Source organism: Mustela putorius, unplaced genomic scaffold (genome assembly GCF_011764305.1).
Source record: "Mustela putorius furo isolate JIRA1106 unplaced genomic scaffold, ASM1176430v1.1 tig00000589_pilon_pilon_pilon, whole genome shotgun sequence".
Classification (NCBI taxonomy): domain Eukaryota; kingdom Metazoa; phylum Chordata; class Mammalia; order Carnivora; family Mustelidae; genus Mustela; species Mustela putorius.
Genome location: NW_025421425.1, coordinates 6279727 through 6303023, shown reverse-complemented (window position 1 = coordinate 6303023; position 23297 = coordinate 6279727). Strand labels below are relative to the sequence as shown.

General features: G+C 44.9%; 1 protein-coding gene and 1 long non-coding RNA gene across 2 annotated transcripts in view; one reads left to right on the top strand and one right to left on the bottom strand.

Annotated features, from left to right (window-relative positions):
- LOC106006647 overlaps nt 1-12525 on the bottom strand; it is a 38207-nt gene extending 25682 nt beyond the window's left edge. The window contains exons 1-2 of the long non-coding RNA XR_006607332.1: nt 9030-12525; nt 8812-8905 (exon numbers count right to left, since the gene is read on the bottom strand). This is a non-coding gene — a long non-coding RNA (uncharacterized LOC106006647). The remainder of the gene's footprint in view (nt 1-8811; nt 8906-9029) is intronic.
- A 185-nt stretch (nt 12526-12710) lies between these two features.
- Nucleotides 12711-23297, top strand: part of ANKH (ANKH inorganic pyrophosphate transport regulator) — a 127599-nt gene continuing 117012 nt past the window's right edge. Inside the window, exon 1 of the mRNA XM_004761211.2 lies at nt 12711-13205. Coding sequence (XP_004761268.1) covers nt 13110-13205 — 96 coding nt within the window. The 5' untranslated portion in view covers nt 12711-13109. The remainder of the gene's footprint in view (nt 13206-23297) is intronic.

Below are 23297 nucleotides of genomic sequence, written 5' to 3'. Positions count from 1 at the left end.
ACTGGGAAAAAGACATCCTTTCCTTCTGGGTGGAGTCTCCAGCAAGCAGCAACCCTGGGCTGGTAGGCGGCCAAGCCATCCCAAGATAAGGCCTGTCACGGATACCTGTTCTGGGCAGACACCCCAGCGACTGGAGCTGATGGGGTTCGTTACTGTTATGCTCAGGTCAGATGCCCACCTGAGGCCCCAGCGCTGGAAGGAATTGGAAAATGACTAACCAAAGGCTGTGGAGACTCAGTCTCTATCCAGAGTCACTTGAGCCCCAGTCCGCGAACAAAACACTCTTGGGGAGACAAACTGGCAGGATTCTTAGACAGAAGGAGACAAAATCACTGACTCAGGAAAACCAGACCTGTGGGGGGACTAAGCCTTTTAAGACATGACTGGAACATTCTTGGGTGGGAAAGTTCATCAAAAAACAAACAACTTAGCAGTTCACCTTCGTCCAAAACAAGTTTCTCTGTGAGCTGCCCCAGCCACCGCCTCCACTTTGGGCCAGGCCAAGTGGGCGTCTCCAGAAGCTCCATTCTTTACCTCGGCCACAGGGACCACACCCTGGAGTGTCCCAATCCCTGCCCCACCAGGGATCCCGGCCCTGCCTGCCTGCTGTCCTACCTCAGTCCAATTTGGGGCTGCCTTCTTAAGCAACCCCCTTGCTCAGCCCACCTTGGGAGGTGGCCCCGGCTCGAACCCTGCATGATTATGGTCAAGCCAGCAGGAGCGGAAGAGAAGAGTGGCTGGGAGAACTGGCTTTGGAATCAGGGAGACCTAATCCTGGGTCGCCATTTTCAGCTGTGCAGACAAGGAGGACTCCCCAGTGAACAACCAGGGGTGCTTCCCTGACATTTCCATTTCCTGACAATGAAGTCGTAGAGCCAAGGACTCAGCCCTGCTAGGATGTTCTCACGTGCAGAAAACAAGGCTGCACCCAGATTCAGCTTCCCCTGTGACGAGACAGACACAAGGTCTCCGGGTATGGGACAGAGGGCCCTTGGGTCAGTGCTCCAGGGATGTCTAGTTCCCAAAGTCACTCTTCCCCTGTAAAACAAGAGTCCAATGGGGTCCCTGTGCTGGAGCATGAGCCCTGATTGTGTGCAGCTGTACCCCGGCCCAAGAGCTCTTCCCCACCGGATGCAGAGAGAACAGGGAGCTTGGGCATATGCACTGGAATTGGAAAGCTTAGCAGGACAAAAGAGTGTAAAATAAATCATTGATATTTTTATATTGATTACATGTCTGACAGCAATATTTCGGATACATTAGGTCAAAAATGTATCATTAAAATTAATTGCGCTGTTTTGGAATGAAGTCACTTGTGATAGGCTAAGAAATGGCATCTCAGGACACCTAATCCCTGGAACCTGAGGACATCCCCTTATATGGCAAAAGGTGAGACAATCTATGAACTGTGAACCTCTGTTCTATAGAGTGGCTGAGCATTACCTTGAGTTGCTGTCTGTTGAAAAGAATGTACATTTGCAGTTTTAACAAGAATAATTAGACCTTGTAAGGCAGAGACGTCTTTAAAAACTTGTAGATATGGGTGATATGTGTATGTATGTAACCTAACCAAGGGGCAGAGGGCCATGTGCTAGATACCTGTCGTCTGCCGGCTTTCCTCTCTGGAGCTCCCAGGGATCGTTGTGGACAAGAGGATCCCATGCCCCAACTCATCTCATTGAATCAGGATGGACAGCTGACCAACCTGGCCCATGTAGGGACCATTCTTTGGAATCACAGACCTGGGAGCAAAAGAGACCTGACACCTAAGCCCATGAGTTGTGGATGGACATTTTCCACTCACGATCTGCACCAGCAAGGCAGAGGAGGACAGCAGAGAGAGAAGGAAGGAAGGGAAGATGGCAGGGAGAGAGGGGAGAAGGAAGAGAGAGAAGAGGAATAGTGATTTAGGGATGGAGAGAGTCCTGCTGGTAGCCTTAGACTAGCGTAAGTCAGTCTCTCTTATTTCCAAACAAAGGAAAACAACTAATATGCCTTATCATAAGTTCATTGTGACAAATGAATGTAATTTATGTAAAAAGTACTTTGCTAATAATGCAGCACCAGAGAGAGGCCAGCGGGAAGTTATTACCAAGTCAGCCCCCTCTTCCCGGTCAGCGCTCTGGCTTGTGACCTTGACTCCCCTTCCGCTGTGTCCTCTCCCAGGCTATCCTTCATGTCCCGTTTCTGAGACACTCCCAGCACCACTGCTCTCCCTCCTGGAGCCCATTGCTTTCTCCAGTCTCTTGTAAACAAAAGCGCTGGATACACAGTTGAACGAAATAATTTCTAAAATGCTGTCCAGCCTCGCTGTTTTGTGATTCTAAATCTTCATGGTCCTCGAAACTCTACTAGCCATTCAGACCGTCGGTTAGGGGTGGATACGCCAGCATGTCCTGGGGGATTGTGAATGAAGCCTCCAGGATGATCCCACTCTTCAGGCTGAGTCCCAGTCTCTGCGGAAGGGCAAAGACTCTGCATTTTAAGCACACCCCATCATGAAGCCCTGGCATGGGGGTCAAGGGCTTTCAGTCAGGTAAATGTGCGTTGAGCACCAACCCCTTTGATTATTAGTTGTGAGACCTTAGAAATTTGCTTACTTAACCTTTGTGTTTATGCTTCCACTGCAAAAAAAAAAAAAAAAAAAGTGGGGTGGGGTGGGGGTAAAAGTAGCAAATTCATAGAATTACTTTGAGGATTAAATGAGATGATATGTATAAAGAATCTAGCGCAGCAACCGGCATTTGGGAAAATGGCCGTAAATATTAGCTACTGTTAGTAGTATAGCAGATAGAAGACCCTGTGCAAATTCTAAAGCAAATTAACTGGGTTGATTTAGTATTTAAACATAAATTGTAAACTTCCTTATCCAGCCCTTCTTTATGATAGGAGATGGCCAGCAAATGCCATGCAATTGTATATTTATGTGTGTGCTTATTTGATTAACGGCTCTTCCGCAAAGGAAGGGATTGTTTTATTTTATTTTGTTTAAATGTGCTCATATGTTTTATTTAAAGTAGGTTTATACTGCAGCACCTGGGCAGCTCAGCCAAGTGTCTGACTTGTTTTTGGTTGTTGTTGTTGTTGTTTCAAGATTTACTTATCTATTTGAGAGAGTGTGGGAGGGGCGAGGGAGAGAGAATCCTCAAGCAGGCTCTGCTCTGAGTGCAGAGCACAATACTGCGCTCGATCTCAGCACCCTGAGATCTTGACCTAAACTGAAATCAAGAGCCCCATGCTCAACCGACTGAGCCACCCGGCCTCCAACTCTCCATCTCCACTCAGGTCTTGATCTCAGGGTCATGAGTTCAGGCCCTGCGTTGGGGTCCAGGCTGCGCATGGAGCCTATTTTAAAAAGTCGGTTTGTAAAGACGTAATTTAAATATATATATATTGAGATTTCACCCTTCTTAGGTAGACAGTTCTAGGAGTTGTATAACCACAACCAACGTCAAAATGTAAAATATTTCTATCACCCAGAAAGTTTTCTTGCACTACTTTGTAATGGCTCCTTTAAGCTCTCCCACCACACCCCCGGGCTCCGGCAACTCGTTCAATTTCTGTCCCTACAGTTTATGTTTTTGGTAGGGTATGTGAGAGGATATCATTCTGAGTTACTCCTCTTGAGATTCAACCGTACTGTGTTTCAGTAGCCTGGTTTATTTGTTGGGAGTAGGATTTCACAGTATGGATATATCACAGCTTGTTTAACCATTCATCAGTTCATGGTTTTTTGGGTTGCTTCCAGGTTTGGGTCATCACGAATAAGTTGCTATAAACACTTGTATGCAGGTCTTTTTGTGAACATATGTTTTCATTTCTCTTGGGTAAATACCCGGGAGTGGAATTGTTGGGCTGTTTGGTAAGTGTATATTTGAGTTTATGAGAAGCTGTCAAACCATTTTCCAAAGTGACTGTACCATTTTGCACTCCCAACATGATGTATGTGAGTTCCTTTTGCTCCGTAACCTCCCTAGCTCTTGGGTGCTTTTGCCCTAATTTTACATTTTAGCCATTCTAGTAGGTGTTTGGTCATGTTAAGGCACATTTCCCTTATAAGTAACAAAGGTGAGAGTCCTTTCATATGTTTATGAAGACACATGACTTTGAGTTATTTGTATTTCTATTACTATGTTTTGAAAAGATACTTACATTCTTGATACAACCCCTTTATCAGATACATATTTTGTAAATATTTCTTCCCAATCCATGGCTAGTCTTCTTACTTTTTTTTTTTTTAAGATTTTATTTATTTTTTTGACAGAGAGATAGAGTAGTAGATACAGTAGGCAGAGCAGCAAGCAGAGGGAGAGAGAGAAGCAGGCTCTCCACTGAGCAGGGAGCCCAGTGAGGGACTCAATCCCAGGAGCCTGGGACCACAACCCAAGCCAAAGGCAGCCATTTAACTGACAGAGCCATCCAGGCGCCCCTCTTCTTACTTTTCCTAACAAGAGCTTTGGAAGAGCAGAAGTTTTTGAATTGTGAAGTTTAATTTACGAATGTTTCTCTATGTGGTTTGCACTTTTGATGTTGTGTCTAAGAAATCTTTGGCTAACCTATGGTCACAAAGATTTTCTCCTAAGTGTTTATCTAGAAGTATTGTGGTTATTGTATTAAATCTTTGATCTATGTTTACTTAATTTTACTTATTTTTATTAAATTGACTTCATGCCATGAAGTATGGCTCACAGGTCATTATTTTGTCCCAGCAATGCTTGCTGAAAATATTATTCCATCTCCATTTAATTACCTTGCCATTTCTGTGAAAAATCAATTGACTGTGTATATGAAGGTCTATTTCTGATTCTTTACTTTACTCCATTGCTTTGTGTGTTTCACCTAAGGCACACTGGGGTGATTATGGTGGCTTTTCAGTAAGTCTTGAAATCAGGTAGTTTGGGTCCTCCAGTTCTGTTCTCCTTCAAAGTTGCTTTGGCTGGCCTCAGTCCTGTGCCTTTTCTTTTTCCAAAGGATCTGACTGGGATTCTGTGTAATCTGTAGACCACTTTGGGGAGCATTGATATCTTAACAATGCTTTCTGGTCCATTAATCTATCACACTTCTCCATTTAGTTAGGTCTCTTTTGAACTCCTAATGTTTTACAGTTTTCAACATTTTTTATTAGATCTATCCCTAAATGTTTCATGAATTTTAATACTGTTGTCAGTGATGGTTTTTAAATTTCAACTGCTAATTTTTCACTGCTAGTATAAATAAACACAATTGAGTATTGTAAATGCCTTTGTATCCTGTGACCTTGCTAAGCTCATGTCATAGTTCTAGTAGCTTTCTTTTTTTTTTTTTTTTTTTTAAAGATTTTATTTATTTATTTGACAGAGAGAAATCACAAGTAGATGGAGAGACAGGCAGAGAGAGAGAGAGGGAAGCAGGCTAGTAGCTTTCTTACAGAATCTCTGAGGTTGGGCGCCTGAGTGGCTCAGTCCGTTAAGCGTCTGTCTTTGGCTCAGGTCATGATCTCAGTCAGGGTCCTGGGATGGAGGCCTGCCTGGGATTCCGTGCTCAGCAGGGAAGGGAGTCTGCTTGAGAATTTTCCCTCTCCCTCACCACCGATCCTCCCTCCTGCTCATGGTCTCTCTCTCGCATGCTCACTTTCTCTCTCAAAAAGAAATAAAATCTTTTAAAAAGGGTGGGGGGCACATGCACCCGAATGTTTATAGTAGCAACGTCCACAATAGCCAAACTACGGAAAGAACATTGGTGTCCATCAGCAGATGAATGGATAAAGAAGATGTGGTATATATATACAATGGAATACTCTGCAGCCATCCAAAAAGCCCCCAAATCTTGCCATTTGCAATGACATGGATGGAACTAGAGGGTATTATGCTTAGCGAAATAAGTCAATCAGAGAAAGACAATTATCATATGATCTCCCTGACATGAAGAATTTGAGAGGCAGGGTGGGGGGTTTGGGGGGTAAGGAAGGAAAAAATGAAACAAGATGGGATCGGGAGGGAGGCAAACCGTAAGAGACTTTTAACCTCACAAAACAAACTGAGGGTTGCTGGGGGGAGGGAGGGGTCTGGAGAGGGTGGCTGGGTTATGGACATCGGGGAAGGTATGTGATATGGTGAGTGCTGTGAAGTGTGTAAGTCTGACGATTCACAGACCTGTACTCATGGGGCAAATAATACATTATATGTTAATAAAAATAATTAATAATTGTAAAAAGGCACAAAAAAGGATTCTTTCCCAGAAGATTCCAAGGAAGCATTCACAGCCCATAACCTTGATGTTGGATTTCTACCACCCAGATCTTTGAGAGACTACATTGTGGTCCTTTGTTATAGCACTCCCAGGAAGCTAACGTGTAGACCAATCACTGTAATTAAAAGCTAAAGACTGTTGGGGCACCCGGGTGGCTCAATCGATTGAGCATCCGACTCTTGAATTTGGCTCAGGTTATGATCTCAGGGTCCTGGGATTGAGCCCCATGTCTTCAGGCTCCCTGCTCATCTGAGCCTGCCCCTCCTCCTGCTGGTGTGCTGGCTCTCTCTCTCTCTCTCTCTCTCTCACTCCCTCTCTCTCTCAAATAGATAAAATCTTAAAAAAAAAAAAATCTCTGAGGTTTTCTATCTGAACTATCTCATCATCTGCAAATAAAAAAATACTTTTTCTTTCCAGTGTGTCTACCTTTTATCTCTTCTTCTTGCCTGATTGCATTGGCTGGAGCCTTCAGTACGGCTTTGAGTTGGAGCAGCAGAGAGAGAAGACATCTCAAGTTGTTTTCAGTTTTAGGAAGATGGTGTTTTTCTGTTCAATACTACATAGCCGGTACCTCGCACCATGTCTGGCACACAGTAGGCACTCCAAAGAGGTTGCTAAATGGATTAAAACAAAGTGAGCCAATCTACATAGAGATTGAAATAGCACTGGTTTCATTACTACCTTGTCCAACCACTAAATCTATGGAGTCACAAGAGAAATTATGTAGTGTTGCAGGATATCACTTTGAAATCAGGCACCTTTTCAAATATAAAAATGATCTGGAGGAGATGTAGGAATTCAGGGATAAGCTAGCTACTTGATGTGAAGGTGACACTGTGCTATGAATTTGATTAATTAATACCTTAATTAGTCAAATTAATAGACTCAATTAAAATGCAGTAACAATAGAACTATTGTTTGTCTGCCTCTTCTCTGGGATAGTAAAGTCTGAGAAATGACAAAACCTGATTTCTCCATATTATCAACATGCTAAGGATGTCCAGTCACTACTAACTATACAACGAAAAGGATTCATACCCTTGGAGACTAAACTTGGAGATTAAACATAAAACACTTTTAGAAAATTCGATTCAAAACACATTACTTAGTATCTGTCATTGTCCCAGGAGTGGTGGGGAGACATGGGAAGTGAAAAAAGATGGTAGTATTTTAAATAGTTCCTAATCTCAGGAAATTCAATATTTTGTGGTAGATATCAGACACATATTAGAAAGTGAAAGATGCAGCTCTCTATAATAAGTAGAAAAGAAAATATCAAAGTGAGCTGGAATTACACAGGAAATCTTTGTGAAACACATGATATGTTAAAATGGCTTTTTTAAAAAAAACAGACTTTTGACCTTGGATAGGTAGCAAGAATAAAAATTTAAGCTTTATTAACTATTTTAATAATATGCATTTTATGCTATTCTGGTCATTAAAAAAAAAAAACAAGCAACAGCAGGGACACCTGCCTCAGTCAGTACAGCTTGCAACTCTTGATCTTGGAGTTGTGAGTTTGAGCCCCACGCTGGGCGCAGAGATTAATTAAAAACAAGAACGCAGAAGTTAAAGAGAGGAAAAGGGGTTACAAGAGGTTGTTATTTTTTTTTAAGACGTTTTTTATTTTTTAAAGATTTTTTTATTTTTTATTTTTTAAAGATTTATTAATTTATTTGAGAGAGAGAGGGCATGAGAGAGGAGAAGTTGAGAGGGAGAAGCAGACTCCCCACAGAGCTGGAAGCCTGACACAGGACCTGCCAAAAGTTGCTGTATTTTAATCTCAGTTACATCTCCATTCCATTCAATTCATTAGGAATTACCTGACCTAAGGTTTGCAGAGCCTGTATCCTTTGTGTGTCACCATGATGAGTCAAATACAAGTCAGCAAACCATCATGTGCTCACCTCTATAAAGTAGCCTGCTTCCAGAATCCTGAAGGTCAGGGGCTAGTGGTGGTGGTATTTTTGAGTGGCATAAGCAGAATCCATCTCAAAGCTTACTCTTGGTTTTTTAGTCATTTTTCAGACACAAAGTTAGTTATCAATACACAAGGCCATCAGGTTAAAAAACTGACCCGGCAAGAGGTTCCCCATATTCTCTAGCAATTATAGGAAAAAAAAATTTTTTATATAAAAATAAAATGTAAAAGGGCATTATGTCCGGATAAGGCATATATCTGTGCTCTGATTAAATCTGTCTCAAATCCTTTCCTCAGAATAAAAGAGGAAAAAACTAAAAAAAAAAAAAAAAATGCATGACAGGTATGTGTCTTCTGCCTATAATCGTCTTCTTTTGCTTTATTTTTCTGTTTTCATCATTTGAAACATGAATGTTTCCAAAGCCAAAATTAGATTACAAAATACATTCAGAGAATTCCTTCTTCCATCCCTATTTGACCCTGGGCTCGCTCTTTCCCCATGGATAAGCACTTGAATAATTTTTGGATTATATTTCCAGTGTGTCTTCTTCACAAATATAAGCAAATACACGGATACATGCACAACCATATTCCTATTTCTCTCCCATTCTACCTCCCTTCCCCCCAAAATAGCATGCCATTTTACAGTTCTTTTCACTTACCAAAATAGTCTGCAGACCATATCGATATCAGCATGTTAGAGAAACTCTCTATTCCTTCTCGCGGTTCAACATTTTGGAAGCATCTGTGTGGTCCCTTTAAAAATATTAAAGAAATCATTAAAAGTGAGAACTGAAACTCCTAGCAGAATATGACTAGCTAATTCCAGTTTATATATAGCAAATATTCCATTTCTGGACCATTTATCCGTGTCACTCACCTCCTACCTCCCATTGTTGGGATGTGTTGAGAGTACAAAAACTGGCTTTGATCAATGGCCCAGTCAAATTGTTACAAGGCTTAGCCTGGAATGACACAGAGACCACAAAAGCAAAACATGCAGCTTGGGGGGAAGTAGACAACTTGTCTTCTGCTCTCTGGAAGCTTGGATCTGGGCAGAAATCATGACTTCATCAAATAGAACAATATTCATACGAACATAGTTAAATAGTCTAGAAATCTGAGGCTTCCCCACGCCACGCCCAATGAGCCATGGCTTAAAATTGTATGAGGCGCAGATGTAGAACTATAAGGATTGAATTTATAGCTAGTCTATGAGGGGAGGGGGCTTCCTGCTCATTTCAAAACACCAATATCCAAAAAAAAGACACCAATATCCAGGACTAAATCTTCCACTAGAACTATCTATTAAATAAATTGGTACACTAAATACACAAGAGAGGATAATTATAGTGTGTACATAACACTATAAAGTCAGTCTTTCACAAATCTTTTTGACACCTTCTTCCAGACCCCGTCCATGACTACAATTCCCATCTGCTGCCAGTGGGCTCCTCCAATTAAGGAAATCCGAGTTGCAGAGTTAGAGAACTGGATGATTTTAAACATGACCTTTTATTCTGTCCTTTGCAACAGATATAGGGGTAACTTGTGCATAATCATTTGAGACCAATTCCAGAAAAAAAAAAGAAATGAGGCACACATGTAACTTTTTCTTCAAAAATTGGAGTTAATAATTTTAATAATTTTAAACACCAACACAATGGCATATGGCTGGTCGTTTATAAAATTGTTTCCGTGAAGAGTAACTTTTCCCATGCTCTGATTATTAATGTCCACTTGCACTTCTGATGACATTTCATAAATATGTTTTAAAACTTTTTTTAATAAGCTGCTATATGGCCATTATGTTAAATATAGAAAAGTATAAAAAGAAATTAATAATACTATGCAACTGTACCTAAACACAGTTAATAGTGCAGCATTTTCTTCCAGCATTTTCTTCTATGTATATATTCTTTCCTCACACTTTTGAGTGTAGAGTCTATAAATCTTGCAACGTCCTTTGATCAAAAATTCTATAAATTGAAGACAAAGCTGTACCCTTTGAAAGATAACCCTCTGAATCCAGTGCAAACGACTTTGTGATCTCTTCTGGGTTCTGTGTAATTTAGAAAACTCCCCATTCATTATCATCACTTGTTTCTCTGAACTTATCTTTTCAAACAATGACCAAGTTAAAAAGAGGAAGCAAAAGAGAGGCCCAAAACCCCCCTTTGAAATCAGTTCTCTGACTTTGAGTCTTTGACAGAAAAAAATAATCAAATGTCCCCTTAACTTCCATATTGCCACTATGTGATTGAAATTTGGAGGCCTCTCCAATCTAAAAAGTGCTCTTTGCCGTAATCAAAGATGACACTATTCAATCACTCATTGGAGAAATATACACTTTCAGAATACTCAAACGAGGATGGCGGCCTTTCATTGATTCCCTGGAACTTTCTCACCATTCCTCCGGAAGAGGGAAGCTGTGTGTGTACACGGGCCAGTAGCAGCACCGGCAGCGACATGGCGGGTCCTTGTCCAGAGACCAGCCAAAGCAAACTGGACTTGATGAGTATTGATCGAAGACCTCATCAACCGCACATTCCAGACAAAGGTCAGTGTAATTAGATTGCTTTGAGTAAAACGAGCCCAGGGAAACCTAGAGTAACCGTAAGGTGATATTTGCTTTAGAAAAGAACTCCTTCCCAGAGAATTCCTTTAAATAACAAGCTCTCTTGGTATATATTAAATAAGATTTGACTACATTAAAACACACCTTTTGGGAACTTGTCATAGAGAAGAGTCCTGTCACAAGTACTTCCTGTTTTTCTGGGAAGTCTTTTAGAAAATATTACTTGACACCAGGTAACACAATACATAATTACCAAATTTTCATTTTAATTATAGGGAATGTCATTTGAGGTTACATCAGAGCTACAGGGTGAATTATCTTCCTCTTTCTCAAGGCCTTGTGTGGACCGTGTGGAATTTTAAAAGGTCTCTTAAATGGCATAAAATATGGAAAACATTTGATCCTTACAAATACATTGTGAAATGCCTGAAACCAGAAAGTTGAGGTCTCTAGCTTGCTATGAGCACCAGCTTTACAAAGCTACATGTGAGGTAATGGGTTCGTTCCTAGCTGCAAAATTACTTTAGGGCTTTTAACAATAGATTACTTTAATTCATTATGCTAATTAAACTTTAAAAGAATCATGTGATGTGGGGGGGGGAGTGTAAAATCATCTGAGCAGGATGGGCTCTCTTTCCAAAATTAGAAATTTCAAGAGGGCAACAGTGTCGGATAAACCAATACAAGTCTTCCAAACGCTGGGACTTTCGCTGCGGCGACACGGGTCATAAGCCCGTGAAGCCGACCCTGCACAGGAGGCGCTTTCCCCCACCCCTTCCTTTTAATAAACTATTATCTGCGAGCAGTTTTTGGTTCAGGACAACATTTAGCAGAAGGGACAGAGGTTTCCCACGAAGCCCTGCCTGCATGCGGCACTTCTCCCTCCCGGGGCCTCCACCCGCTGTCCTCGTGCCCTGGCGCAGACGGATGCTGGCTTGGCTGTCAAGCTCGCCTGAAGTTTTAGGGAAAACCCTCGGCACGGCTAGTCTTTGCCCTAAAGTCACTGGGGCACCGTATAATAAAAAACCGTGTTTTCTTTCTTCTTTCCCCTTGTTTATCTAAAAGAGACAGACTTTTCGAGTTTGCGGTGGGTTTAAAACGGCGGTGCACTGGGGAGGATCTGGGCTCACGTTAGCAAACGGCGGGAGGCAGGTCCCAGCGCTCCCCAAGGGCGGCGGGCCCGGCCTGGGCGGGTGCAGGGAGCGGTCCCCGCGGCCCTCGGCGCCTTTTCCCCTGGGACACCCCGAGAGCGTTGCCCCCTTCGCTGCGACCGTTGCTCTGTCTCTGCGCTCCCCCCTCCCCCGCCTTCCGGAGCGTCTCTCCCTCTCTCTCCCGGCCCCCCGTTCCCAGGTGGGCCCGAAGCAGGCCCCCCAGCCCCAGCCCCAGCCCGGGAGGGGCGTCCTCGGCCCGTCTCCGCCCGTCCGAGGCGGCCACCGGGGGACGGAGTGCGCGCGGCGCTCGCCGGGGACAGCCGGGGGCTCCCGGTCCTTCGCAGCCCCGCGCGCCTGGATCCCGCCCCGCGCGTCCGCGCTCACGTCCCCCGGCTGCCAGGCTCGCACACGCCCCGGTCGCTCCCGGGACGGCGAGGGGACGCCGGACCCGGGCCCCGCGGGGCGGGCGACAGGGCCCGGTTGCCAGAACCCGGGCGTCCCCGAGGCCTCCAGAGGTTCGGCGCCCCCGGCCCTCAGCTCCCCGCGGCGCCCCCCCGCCCCGCCGCTCCGCCGGCTCGCGCCTCCGCCCCTGGCCGGCCCCGGCACCGCAGCGAGTCCCAGCCCGCGCGGCCTCGGGAGCCGCGGAGGCGGCGGCGGCCCCGCGGCCTGTGCGTGCGCAGCGCCCCCCGCGGCCGCGCCGAGCGCAAGCGGCGGCGGAGGACAGGAGGGCGCCGCCCGCCCGGCCGGCCCGGCCCCTCCCCAGCCCGCCGCCCGCCCGCCCCCGGGGCCGCCGGCGGTGTCCGCGCCTCCGCGCCCGCCCCTGATTTCCTCCGCACGGCGGCGGCGGCGGCGGCGGCGGCGCCTCGTGCGCGCGGTTATTTATTTATTTCCGGGCCCCAGAGCGCTTATAATGGAGCCGCTGTCAGCAGAACCTTCTGCTGCCGCCGCCGCCGCCGCCGCCGTCCCTCCTCTTTTTTTTCCCGGCAGATCTTTGTTGTGTGGGAGGGCAGCAGGGATGGACTTGAGCTTGCGGATCTCCTGCTAGAGCAGCCGCGCTTGGAGAGGGCGCCGCAGCCGCGAGGAGGAGCCGCCGCCGCCGCCGCCGCCCCGAGGCCCCGCCGGACGCGGCCTCCGTCCGCCCGCGCCCCCGCTCGGCCCACTCGCCCCGCGCCTCCCGGCAGAGTCCCCTCGCGGCGGCAGATGTGTGTGGGGTCAGCCCACGGCGGGGACTATGGTGAAATTCCCGGCGCTCACGCACTACTGGCCCCTGATCCGGTTCCTGGTGCCCCTGGGCATCACCAACATAGCCATCGACTTCGGGGAGCAGGTAAGCCCCGGCCGCGCCCCTCGCCCGGCCCGGGCAGTTCCGCCCTGAACCCCGCGCCCTGCGCCCCGCGCCGGGCTCGCTCTGCCTTGGCCTTAGACACCCGGGCGCCAGGGGATGAAAGCCGCGGGGAGTCACCTGCTCCGAGTCCCTTTTTATCCGGGAGCATTTGGTGGGGCTTGCAGCTTGTCAAGGATGACTTTTCCAGCACTCCATCTCCCCCTCCCCCCAGTTATTCAGCCGACTTTTCCAGCTTTCTCTGGAAAATGTTAAAAGACCAGAGGGTTTAGAGCTTCACCTATAGAAGGGTTTTTAGTGCACAGCAGGAGTATTATGTAATTTGTTATTATGTAAACGTCAGGTCTGTAAGTAGAATGTAGTTGCTAATAGCTCAAGTGCTTGGTTTTTATTTACGCGGTGTTGGTGGTGATGGTGATGGCGATGATGGGGAGATTTTGTATTAGAACGTGTCCCAAGTTCATTTCCCAGGTACTTCTAATTTTATTCTTTCTTTTCTTTTCTTTTTTTTTTTTTTTTTTTTTTTTGCCCAGGTATTGATTAAGGGTACCCAAATGTGTCCTGATAAGCCAACCGTTGACCATCTCTAATTTGGGGTTTCTCTCTCCCCCACACCTTTTTTTTCCCTTTTGGACCACTAAAGCAGGGGAGTGCATTTTTGTTTGTTGCCTTCTCGTCCTTGTTTCTTTTTCATGCCCCCCCCACCCCTCCCCGTTTCTCTCCATGTGGCGTCATTGCAAATCCCCAGCGCTGCAGACTCTCCCAACAGTGGGGCACTGGTACTCTGCACTTTGCCTATGGGAACCTTTTTCGCAGAGCCTCCAGCGGGATGCAGCTGCGTTTGAAGGCCAGGGAGAGGATGGGGGTGGGAGGCAGTGGCTTGCCGCCTGTCAAGGAGGCAGGTGTGGGGACTGGCCCCAGCGAGTGTTGAGCCTCACTCTCGGTATTGTACTATCTTATTTCTTTGACTTAAAGTCGAGAGACTTCAAGGAATATATGTATAAAAAAATGCACCTGTGTTGGTGCACTTTTTGTTTTTTTAAATACCCCCTTTCAGAAGGGGGTCTGTTTGACTGCTCTGTCGGATGAGTATCTGCTTGGATGTGTCTCTCTGTACTCAGAACTTTTGCTTGATTCAACTCTGTAAGCTCACTAATGCTTGGCCCCCATTGTAAGCTACTTGTACTTCAAATTTTCTGGCCCAGAAATGTTCACAAAATGGTATAGTGTCTGGAGACCTTTGCCTAGTAAGCAAACTAATTTCTTCCGGTGAACTATTATATTTTTTTTCCGTTGCCACTTTGCTCCCTAGGGTCTCCCCAGGGCATCTCTGCTGCTCCGCCTCTTTTCTGCCCACCTTCTCTTCTCTCAGAGCACTGGGGACTTCAGGTGTTTTGTATAATCTGTGGAAAGGTTCTAGGATTGAATTTACTACACGGCCCTGCACATTTTAGATGAGTCCAGTGCTGTAAGCTCACCTGCACCTTCTACTATTTAAGGCTTATTTTCTTGGAGTGATCCCAAAGGTCAGAAAGCCGGAGCTGTTCACCTGATCCCTTCTCCCTGAGCTGTTATAGTGTGTGTGTGTGTGTGTGTGTGTGTGTGAGAGAGAGAGAGAGAGAGAGAAACAGAGACAGTGAGCGCGTATGTGAGAGCAAGAGAGGGAGGGAACAAGAGAAAGAAAGTTATATGGGATAACTGGTGGAGGTGAGAGTATTCCTTGTCGTAATTAAATGACCTGAAACATACCATACTACTGCCTCACATTTGCCTTGATTTAGTGCCAGGCAGATATAACTAAGCATTTGATTTTAGTGTAAGGGAAAAGATCTCCTGAGGTCCCAAAAGGGAGACTAGACATAAGAAACAGTCACACATTCGGTTTATCTTAGTGGGCCTAATAATGCAGACGCATCCTTAAAATGTCTCTGACCTGATGATCAAAGCCGACGTACGTAAAGTATTGGAAGAGTTGTCTCTTTGCACAAATGTTTTATCAGCAAGTGTTGTCTGAGGCCCTTATCCCTTAAGTGCCGGTGTGTTAATGAGGTTACAGGCTGCCTGGTTGTGGAGATAGTCTGTCAGAGTAGTTGGGGGGGAGGGAATGATAGGTTTCCAAAAACCTTCTTTTGCCATCTGGTATCAGATGATAATTGTTTTGCAAAATTGTGCAAGGGTAGAGGAACAGAACTTACGTTTTCTTAAGCTGAAGGAGAAGAATTACTGTAGGAATTGAAGAGTGACCCAGTCACCTGTGGGTAAGAATAGAAGTGCATTTTACCCCAACCGCCTTAAAACACAACAGAGAGGAGGAAAATGAACCTATCTGCAAAAGTGGTCTGCATTAGACCTCAGAAAATACTTTGCTCTTGATGTGGGTTTTTAATCATGTTCCAGACAGATGGATGCATGTAGATCTCCATCATTCTTTCGGAGTGTGCAGGTGTGTTATACCTTGCCTTGAGTGAACAAGACTTCATATTTCAAAAATTGACTCATCCTCCAGTAGAGGGGTAACAGAGGAGCACAGGGGTCAAAGGTCAAAGCAGCCCTTGGGTCACATGTTCTAGAGATGAACAAGAAATGCAAAATTTAAAAAATAAAGCATCTCATTAGCTGTTAAGTCTCTGACTTGTCAAGAACAAAAGATAATATAAGATGAGGGGTTTTTTTATGGTTATAAACGTCAGTTTGCTGTTTCTGTAAACAAAATGTAGATAGAACTTTTAAAATGGAAATCCAGCTATATGCAGGATTCCACTGAAATTTGAATAAACAGCACATATGTGATTGTGTAAAGGTATTACATATTCATAAATTATCTCAGCTGTCGGTGCGTGTCGGGGAGGGGCTGGCTAGGAAGAAGCCTGCAGTGATTCATCCAAAGCCTCCTGATGTATGAACATTCGGTTGTAGATAGATTTCCCTATAATTTTATGGCTCAGTCAGGGAGGAAACCCAAATATTACGGAGTGTTCTAACAAGGTTAGCAAAACCTGTTATCACATTTTAAATTTTGGTGGTGGCAGTAATTTTGGGGGGTTGTGAGGGAGGAGTACATCCTACATGGGGGAGAAAAGCTGCTTGACCTAGAATAACCTGCTTTTTAATAGTAAATGAAAACACCCTAGGAAACAATGAGAATCAGTCCATTATCGCAGAAAGTAAAATTGTGTTTGTAGGACCCTGTGGGTGCTTAGTACACTTTATGATAATCTAGAATTATCATTTTATCTCTATTTTTTACAGATTGAAAATCAAAATTATTAGTTGTTTCCATTTACTGACTAGTTGGTATGTGCTTCTAGCACATGTTACAAAGTGTGGAAAGACTGAGAGGTTTGGGGCAAGTAGAGTCACTTGTGCAAGATCATGCAGGTATTATGGGGAGGAGCCAAGACTCGAGCCCACATCTGCCTGGCCCTTGGCCTTCCTGCTCCCCACCTCCTCCAGTCAGCACCCCCCCCCGCCCCCCTGCTGCTGAAATCCGCCTGGGAGTTGTTAGAAATTTAGGAATAAGTTTCTGGCTTTTCTGGTTCCCAGCCTGGGCTTAAACTTAATCTTAGCAGTCAAATTTTGAATTTCATGGTTTAAGACAGTCATAAAAACGGTTCTGAGGAACAAAGGGATTGTGACCAAGAGGTTCACAGGAGAAGAACCAAACTCTACAGATAATTCATATTGATAAAGCAACAGTGTATCTTATTTTGCCTTTGGTTAGAAGGGAGGAAGATAAGCGGCGGCTACTTCACAGTAAAATTATTTAGAAATTATTTAGTCTTTAGCACTAGAGCACTGCAGATTGCTAAGATAGATTTTGAACAATGTATTTTTTTAAAGTATCTGCACATGTCCCTGTTGTCACCATGTTCAAAGGACTTTTATTTCTATTTAAAACTAAACTTGGTACAAAGTCCCTGAATTCCTTAAAAGCCGAATTCACCAAATTATGTAGAATAAATCAGTGAGCTTTGTTTCAGGGTACTTAATGGCACCTAAAATGTTAAATACAACTTCATTATGAAGACTTCAAAGGAGTAAAGAAGTTTAAAATTGTTCTCTAAACTTGAGAAGAAATGTGTTCTGCCCAGTGTCTGGTAATTCCCTTTGCCACACCAAGATGATAACTGTGGGTATTTCTGATTGCCCTAGATGATTCACTGAATCTGGTTGGGTCCAGTATGATAATTCATAATAATTCAATGACCCAAAGTTTTTATGTGTGAATGAAGAGCTTTGTATATGGATTGTTAGAATTGTAGAGTAAGTTGCATAACGGGAACGTTAAGTCCTTTCAAACTGAGGGAACCTAGCATTAGGCTTTCACAATATAAGGGTCTCAAATTACTAATACCACAAAATGGAAAAAGAGAAAGGCCTAGGAAAAATAGTTTAATAAATGTCTTTTTTGTCTACTAAGTAGGGAAATACATCCCCCCACCCACTCCAGACCAGGAGGTAAAAGAATGAAAAAGTGTGTGTGTCTGACTTTGGCCACTGCTGGGAAAGGACTCTCTATCCCTCTATCCGAGATCTGTAAGTGAAGGAAGAGACCCCCCGGGCAGAGCTTGCCTTAAGTAATAATAAAACTGCCCATTGTATGTTCCACTTTGCAAAGTACCTAGAGACAGAAATGGCAATCTCCAGCCAAGTTTCCAAGCAACTGTGGGGGAGGGAGGGATTTTTTTCCCTTCAGTCTATTCTATGGTAATGGAATAGATTTCAAAATGCCATTCATTGTTTTCTAATTATAAAAATACTAAATGCTAACTGTCGAAAGTTTGGTTAAGTATTTCAAAATGGAGGGAAAAAGTAAAAATACCTCTGATTCCACTCCAAAGAAAAGAACTTCTTTAATGTTTTGAATATCTCCTGCCAAATTTTTTTCATCATAATTGAGATATGTGTATGTTTCGCAGAACCCAGAGGCATTTTTCCCATATCACTTACAAGTATTTAAGTATGCTTTTAAATAGCAGCATAGCATTTGATTATACAAGCATGCTGTCATTCCCTTTGCTGTGTATGTTTCCCTATTGTTTATTTTTTTGTTTGTTCTTTTATTACTTATCAAGTACCTACTTTTTTTGCAATGGTGTTTATTTTTTATTACTTTTTATTATTGAAGAACTGTTGACATACAATGTTATATTAGTTTCACGTGTACAATGTAGTGATCTGACAATTCTGTACCTTACACAGTGCTCACCGTGATGAATGTGGTCACCATTTGTTAGCATACAAGGTTATTGCAGTGTTATTAACTATATTTCCTAGGCTGTGCTTTCTATCTCCATGACTTACTCTCTAACTGGAAGTCTGTACTTCCTAATCCCCTTTAACTGCTTCTTCCCCAATTTGTTTAAATGCTGAGGTTTCTTGTTTCTTGCCGTATAAAGTTTCAGTGAGCATCTTTGTGTAATAAGTAGATAACGTGTTTTTCTGACTGCCTTGGGTTTTATGCCTGGCGTAATTGGGTACCTATTTCAGTTTCTGGTTCATACATAGAAAATGAGGTCACTCTTCCCTGGCAGTCCATATTTAGTCAAGGACACTGTGACCGCCTTAGCCAACTGATACTCTGTCCCCTTGGTGTTTCCCAGTTCTCTGGGGATGTGAATCTACATTTAAAGTCCCATTCCTTTGATGCACTTAGGTAAGTGGATTACTTCTAGACCACAGAGGCTTAATCCTGCAGCAGGTTTCTCCATTTCTTTATTTCTTGACTGGTTTGATGACTTGCCTAACTACTACTTTGTCAGAATCCTTCTTCCCAAGCATATCTTTCAAAACATAATCAACATCTTCAAATATCAAGACAGTATCTAAATCTCTCTCTAGGGATCCATCGCATTCTTTGAAAGCAGTGAGTCCCAAGTAACACAGTTCCTGGCACCATCTCCCTTCTCAGCTGTGATGAGCTCAGTGGGTGTGAGGGCTCAGTAATGGGGTCTCCAGGTCTCCTGACTCTCCCTTGTCTGACATGGGGCAGGGTATGTTGGTATGGGAGGATGAGAGATGCCACACATTCTTCTTTAATGTCCTAGGTGAGTTGGAGTAAAGAAACCTTGTGAAACTCATACCAGAGTGACTTGGCTGATGCTTACATTTTAGAAAAGTCAATCTGGTACTTTTTTCTCACCTGTAACTCTGTGAGTTGCTGTGGAGATGCAATAAAAATAAGGAAAACCCTGTTTTTCTGCAGCATTATTTGGATGTGAGCTGCCTGCATGAGTGCATTTTTTTTTTTTTTTTGATAACTGAAGCTTACCCCTTAAAATATAAATCATTAGTTTTCTTTTTCTTTCTTTAGTACAAAAGTTATCATTGCTGGAAATACGTATCACACATCTGTCTACCTTATTAGATAAATATGGTACTCAGGACGTCATGAAATATTTTTTGATGTCTTGTAGATCCCTATTGTGCTGGGCCGTCAGGGGGTAGCTGCTGACAGGTGATAGTCAAAACAGTTGAAGATTTTGGCACTAACCAAGACAACAACATAATAAAATAATAAAAATAGCTAATACATGATGAGTACCTTTTAATTTCTTGCTTCGGATCTGCGCTGGGCCTAAGAAACTGACATTTAGCGAGATTTTCATGAAACATGAAGAATAAATCATTTTGGAGGCCTCCTTTGGGAAAAAGCACATACCCTTTAGGACACTCGCTTTCCTGCCCTGTGCTGATGTTGTGTCTGTTCTGGAGGCATTCTAGAGTCAGTGTCAAGCCAGTGACCTTTGAACAAGGGAAGCGTTGCCATCTTTGACATGGCCCTGCCCTTGCTGCTTAGGTCCTGGTAAAGGAAACACACGTGAACCACTTTTGCAAATGGAGGGACACCGATATGTCAGTGTGTGTAATTGCACAGGGCCATTTATGATCACACACCCCAGAAGGCGGTAAGGCTGTGCCAGCTGTTCTGAGATAGTTGTCTTCTCGCTGGGGCCACGCCCTGCCTCCCCTTCTCCAAATGCCCTTGTCACCGACGAGGGAAGCACTCCATCTGCAAAGGCGAACACAAACACAGTAGAGGTAAATTGACAGACTTCACAGCAAGCCATATAGACTCGGGGATTCTTGTTTGTTTTGTCTTGTGATTTCCGTGGTTGGAGATCATTCAGCTGCTGTTCCCACCAGATACCACTCAGGGTGCCGAAGACCAAGGAGCTTGAAATGACAAAGAGGTCAGTTGTCTTTTCAAAGTCCATCCTGGGAGGGGAGACAACTCGGTTATTTGTCAGGGCCCCTGGGGGGTAATTTCTCCCCCAGACAAGGAGTTATCAGAAACCACCTGCACATCTGGTTCAGGAAATGTCCTGGGGTCCCAGGACCGACGGACAAGGTTCGTTTTTAGCTGGGAGAGTATCTTTTGGTGTAAGTTAGCTCACAGGTCCTTGCTGGGTTTTGCATTTTTTATGGTATTTTGATATCATTAGATGGGCCGGGCTATCGAAGAGTCCAACACCTTTGGCAGTGGTAGAAGATTGCCTTTCTGTCAGAAGGGGCAGTCGCACAGCCTGCTTCCTGACGTGCGGAGACCTCACTGTCCCCAGCCTCAGGGTGGAGGAGGGGCTCTGTGTGGCTCCATATCGGGGAGCATAGGGAGGCCCGAGGCCTCTGTGCCCGCCTAGGAACGCAGGCTCGCCAGCACACTTCCTGCGCCTCTGCCTGGATGGAGACCGCGGCTGGCAGGGGGCCCTCTGACTCTGACTCTGACTCCGACTCGAGGCTGGGAGGAAACTGAGAGCAAGTGGGAATCCTTGGAAAAGCAGTTACAAAGTGACTGGAAAAGAGAGGCTGAGGCCCCAGGCACACTAGGGGGAATGAAATGGCTGAAGGGCAGAATGTCTGCCGGCAGGTTAATGAGACTGTACCTAGGGAACCGGGCGAGCCAACAAGAGAAGGGCCCGCAGTTGGCCTCGTGGCTGTGATTTCCTAGGATATGAGAAATAAAGGGAGCTTATTTTGTGAGAGACCCAAAGAGGACTGGTTTGGGTCCAGAAGCTTCGAGGTTCAGCATTTACGGCCGTGAGAGCAGGTCGCTTCAGGTTACTGTCCTAACTAAGTGGTAATGAGCTTCTCCACATGGAGAAGCTTTTCAGAATCCCTACTCAGTTTCTTAAAAATATAACATTAAGTCTGGGGAAGTAGCTCAGCCTCTGACTGCTCTTTTCCAGTTTACCATCTGGCTTCCCTGGGCCCGTTCTGTTTTCAGAGCTGCCTGGAAGACGGTAAGAACTTTGTATGCTCCCGAATGCCGCTGTGCCGTAAGCAATCCGGAGATCTGCTGGCCACTGGGCCGTGCATTTTAATAGCGAGGAGTAGCAGTGTGGGGAATCTAGAGCAGCAGATTGAAAAAAAGAAAAAGTTGTCTGACATCCGAGTGCTTTTAAACGGCCTGGCAGGAAATACTCTGTGGCTGGCACGAGGCGGCCCCCCACCCTGTGTGGCCTGAATTTGACATTTTATAAAGACGGACTGGGCCGAGAGTAACAAATAACTGTACTTAATGAGAAAGAGGTAACTCTCACCTCTTCGTGAGTCTAGCTGAGCACAGTGGAGAAGCAACCAGAAAGGCCCCTGGCAGCCAGGCTCTGAAATGAGGGAGTCAAAATGCATCTTCTCGGTCCCAGAGCTCACATTTGAATGTGGTTCCCTGGTGCACTCTTGGAGCCATTGTTTCTCTTGAAAATGGGTCACGGTGCTTGTCCCCTCCCTCTTCAGCTGCACCCTTGCATCACCTGGAGCCTGCCCGGTCGTCAGGATGCGTCTGCTCTCTCCTCCCACGCAGAGGGACATGCCTTCAGGTATGACGCCACCCGGGCTACACAGCTGTGGGGCTGTGTACCAGATTAGGGCAGCTTCTCTGGCCTGGGCAGACCATCCCGTGTGTTTATCAGACTTCCCCGAAACAAACCAGTGTTTCAGCAGCGAAGAGGAAGGAGCTCACGCTCACTCACAGGGACAACGGTGACCCACCGAAGAGCCCGAGGCAGACAGGCAGAAAAGCAACAGTGGTGAGCTGCAGAACCACCTCTGTGTCTCTAGAATTCTCATGTACTCCATTTCTTTAGGGCTAATGTGACTTCTTGCCAGGGGTCCTCGCAAACCTGTTTTTCATTCCTTTTAAAAAAAAAAAAAAATCGAGGTATAATTTACATACAGTAAATTACATCCAGTGAAATGTACAGGTCTTCATTTCGGTGCAATGTGCAGGTCCATGAGTTTTGACAAGTGACAAATGTGTATCACTGTGGCCCACACCCCGACCAAGATACGGAGCATTTCCCTCGGCTCAGAAGATTCCCTGGTCCCCCAGAGGCAAGTGCCATCCTGACTGCTGTAGCGGGCATTTTTAATTACTCACACAAAGTGACACACGTGCCTTTGGTCCCAGACAACTGAGTTGGGGACCACTAAGGGTCCCTCAGGTGCGCTGACACCTAGATTTTAGCAGGTTCTACCTAGGTGGAGAATTTGGCTCTCTGAATCAAATAACTTGTGTCCTTGTATCGTCCGGTGTTCTTAATTCTTCTGATGGTAAACATCCTTCAATTATAGGAATGGCTGATCCTTCTGATGTTCAGGCGTGATAAACATTAAAGTCTGATTTAAAAGCTAACGTCATGAAACAAAATGTGGTAGCCACATACAGTGGATTATTCCTCATCCTTAGCAAGGGATGGAATCGTGATGTATACCAGCACATAGGGGAGCGTTGAAGACACGCTAAGACATGAAAGAAGCGAGACACAAAAGGACAACTAGGGTCCGATTCCATTTACGTGAGGTGCCTAGAATGGAAAGTGGTGTAGGGGTGGCCAGGTTTTGGGGCGGGGGGAGAGTTAGTGCTTAGTAGGTATGGTTTCAGTTTGGGATGACAGATGGCGTTGGACCCTGGGAATGGACCCTGGCGAAGGTTGCACGGTAATGTGAATGTATTTAATGCCCCTGGAGTGTATACCTAAAAATGGTAAAAATGATACTTTTTATGTTGTATCTTATCAAAATTAAAAAAAGTTTTAATTAACCTCAAAAGCTGCTGGGAAAGCCTGTGGCTTTCAAAGA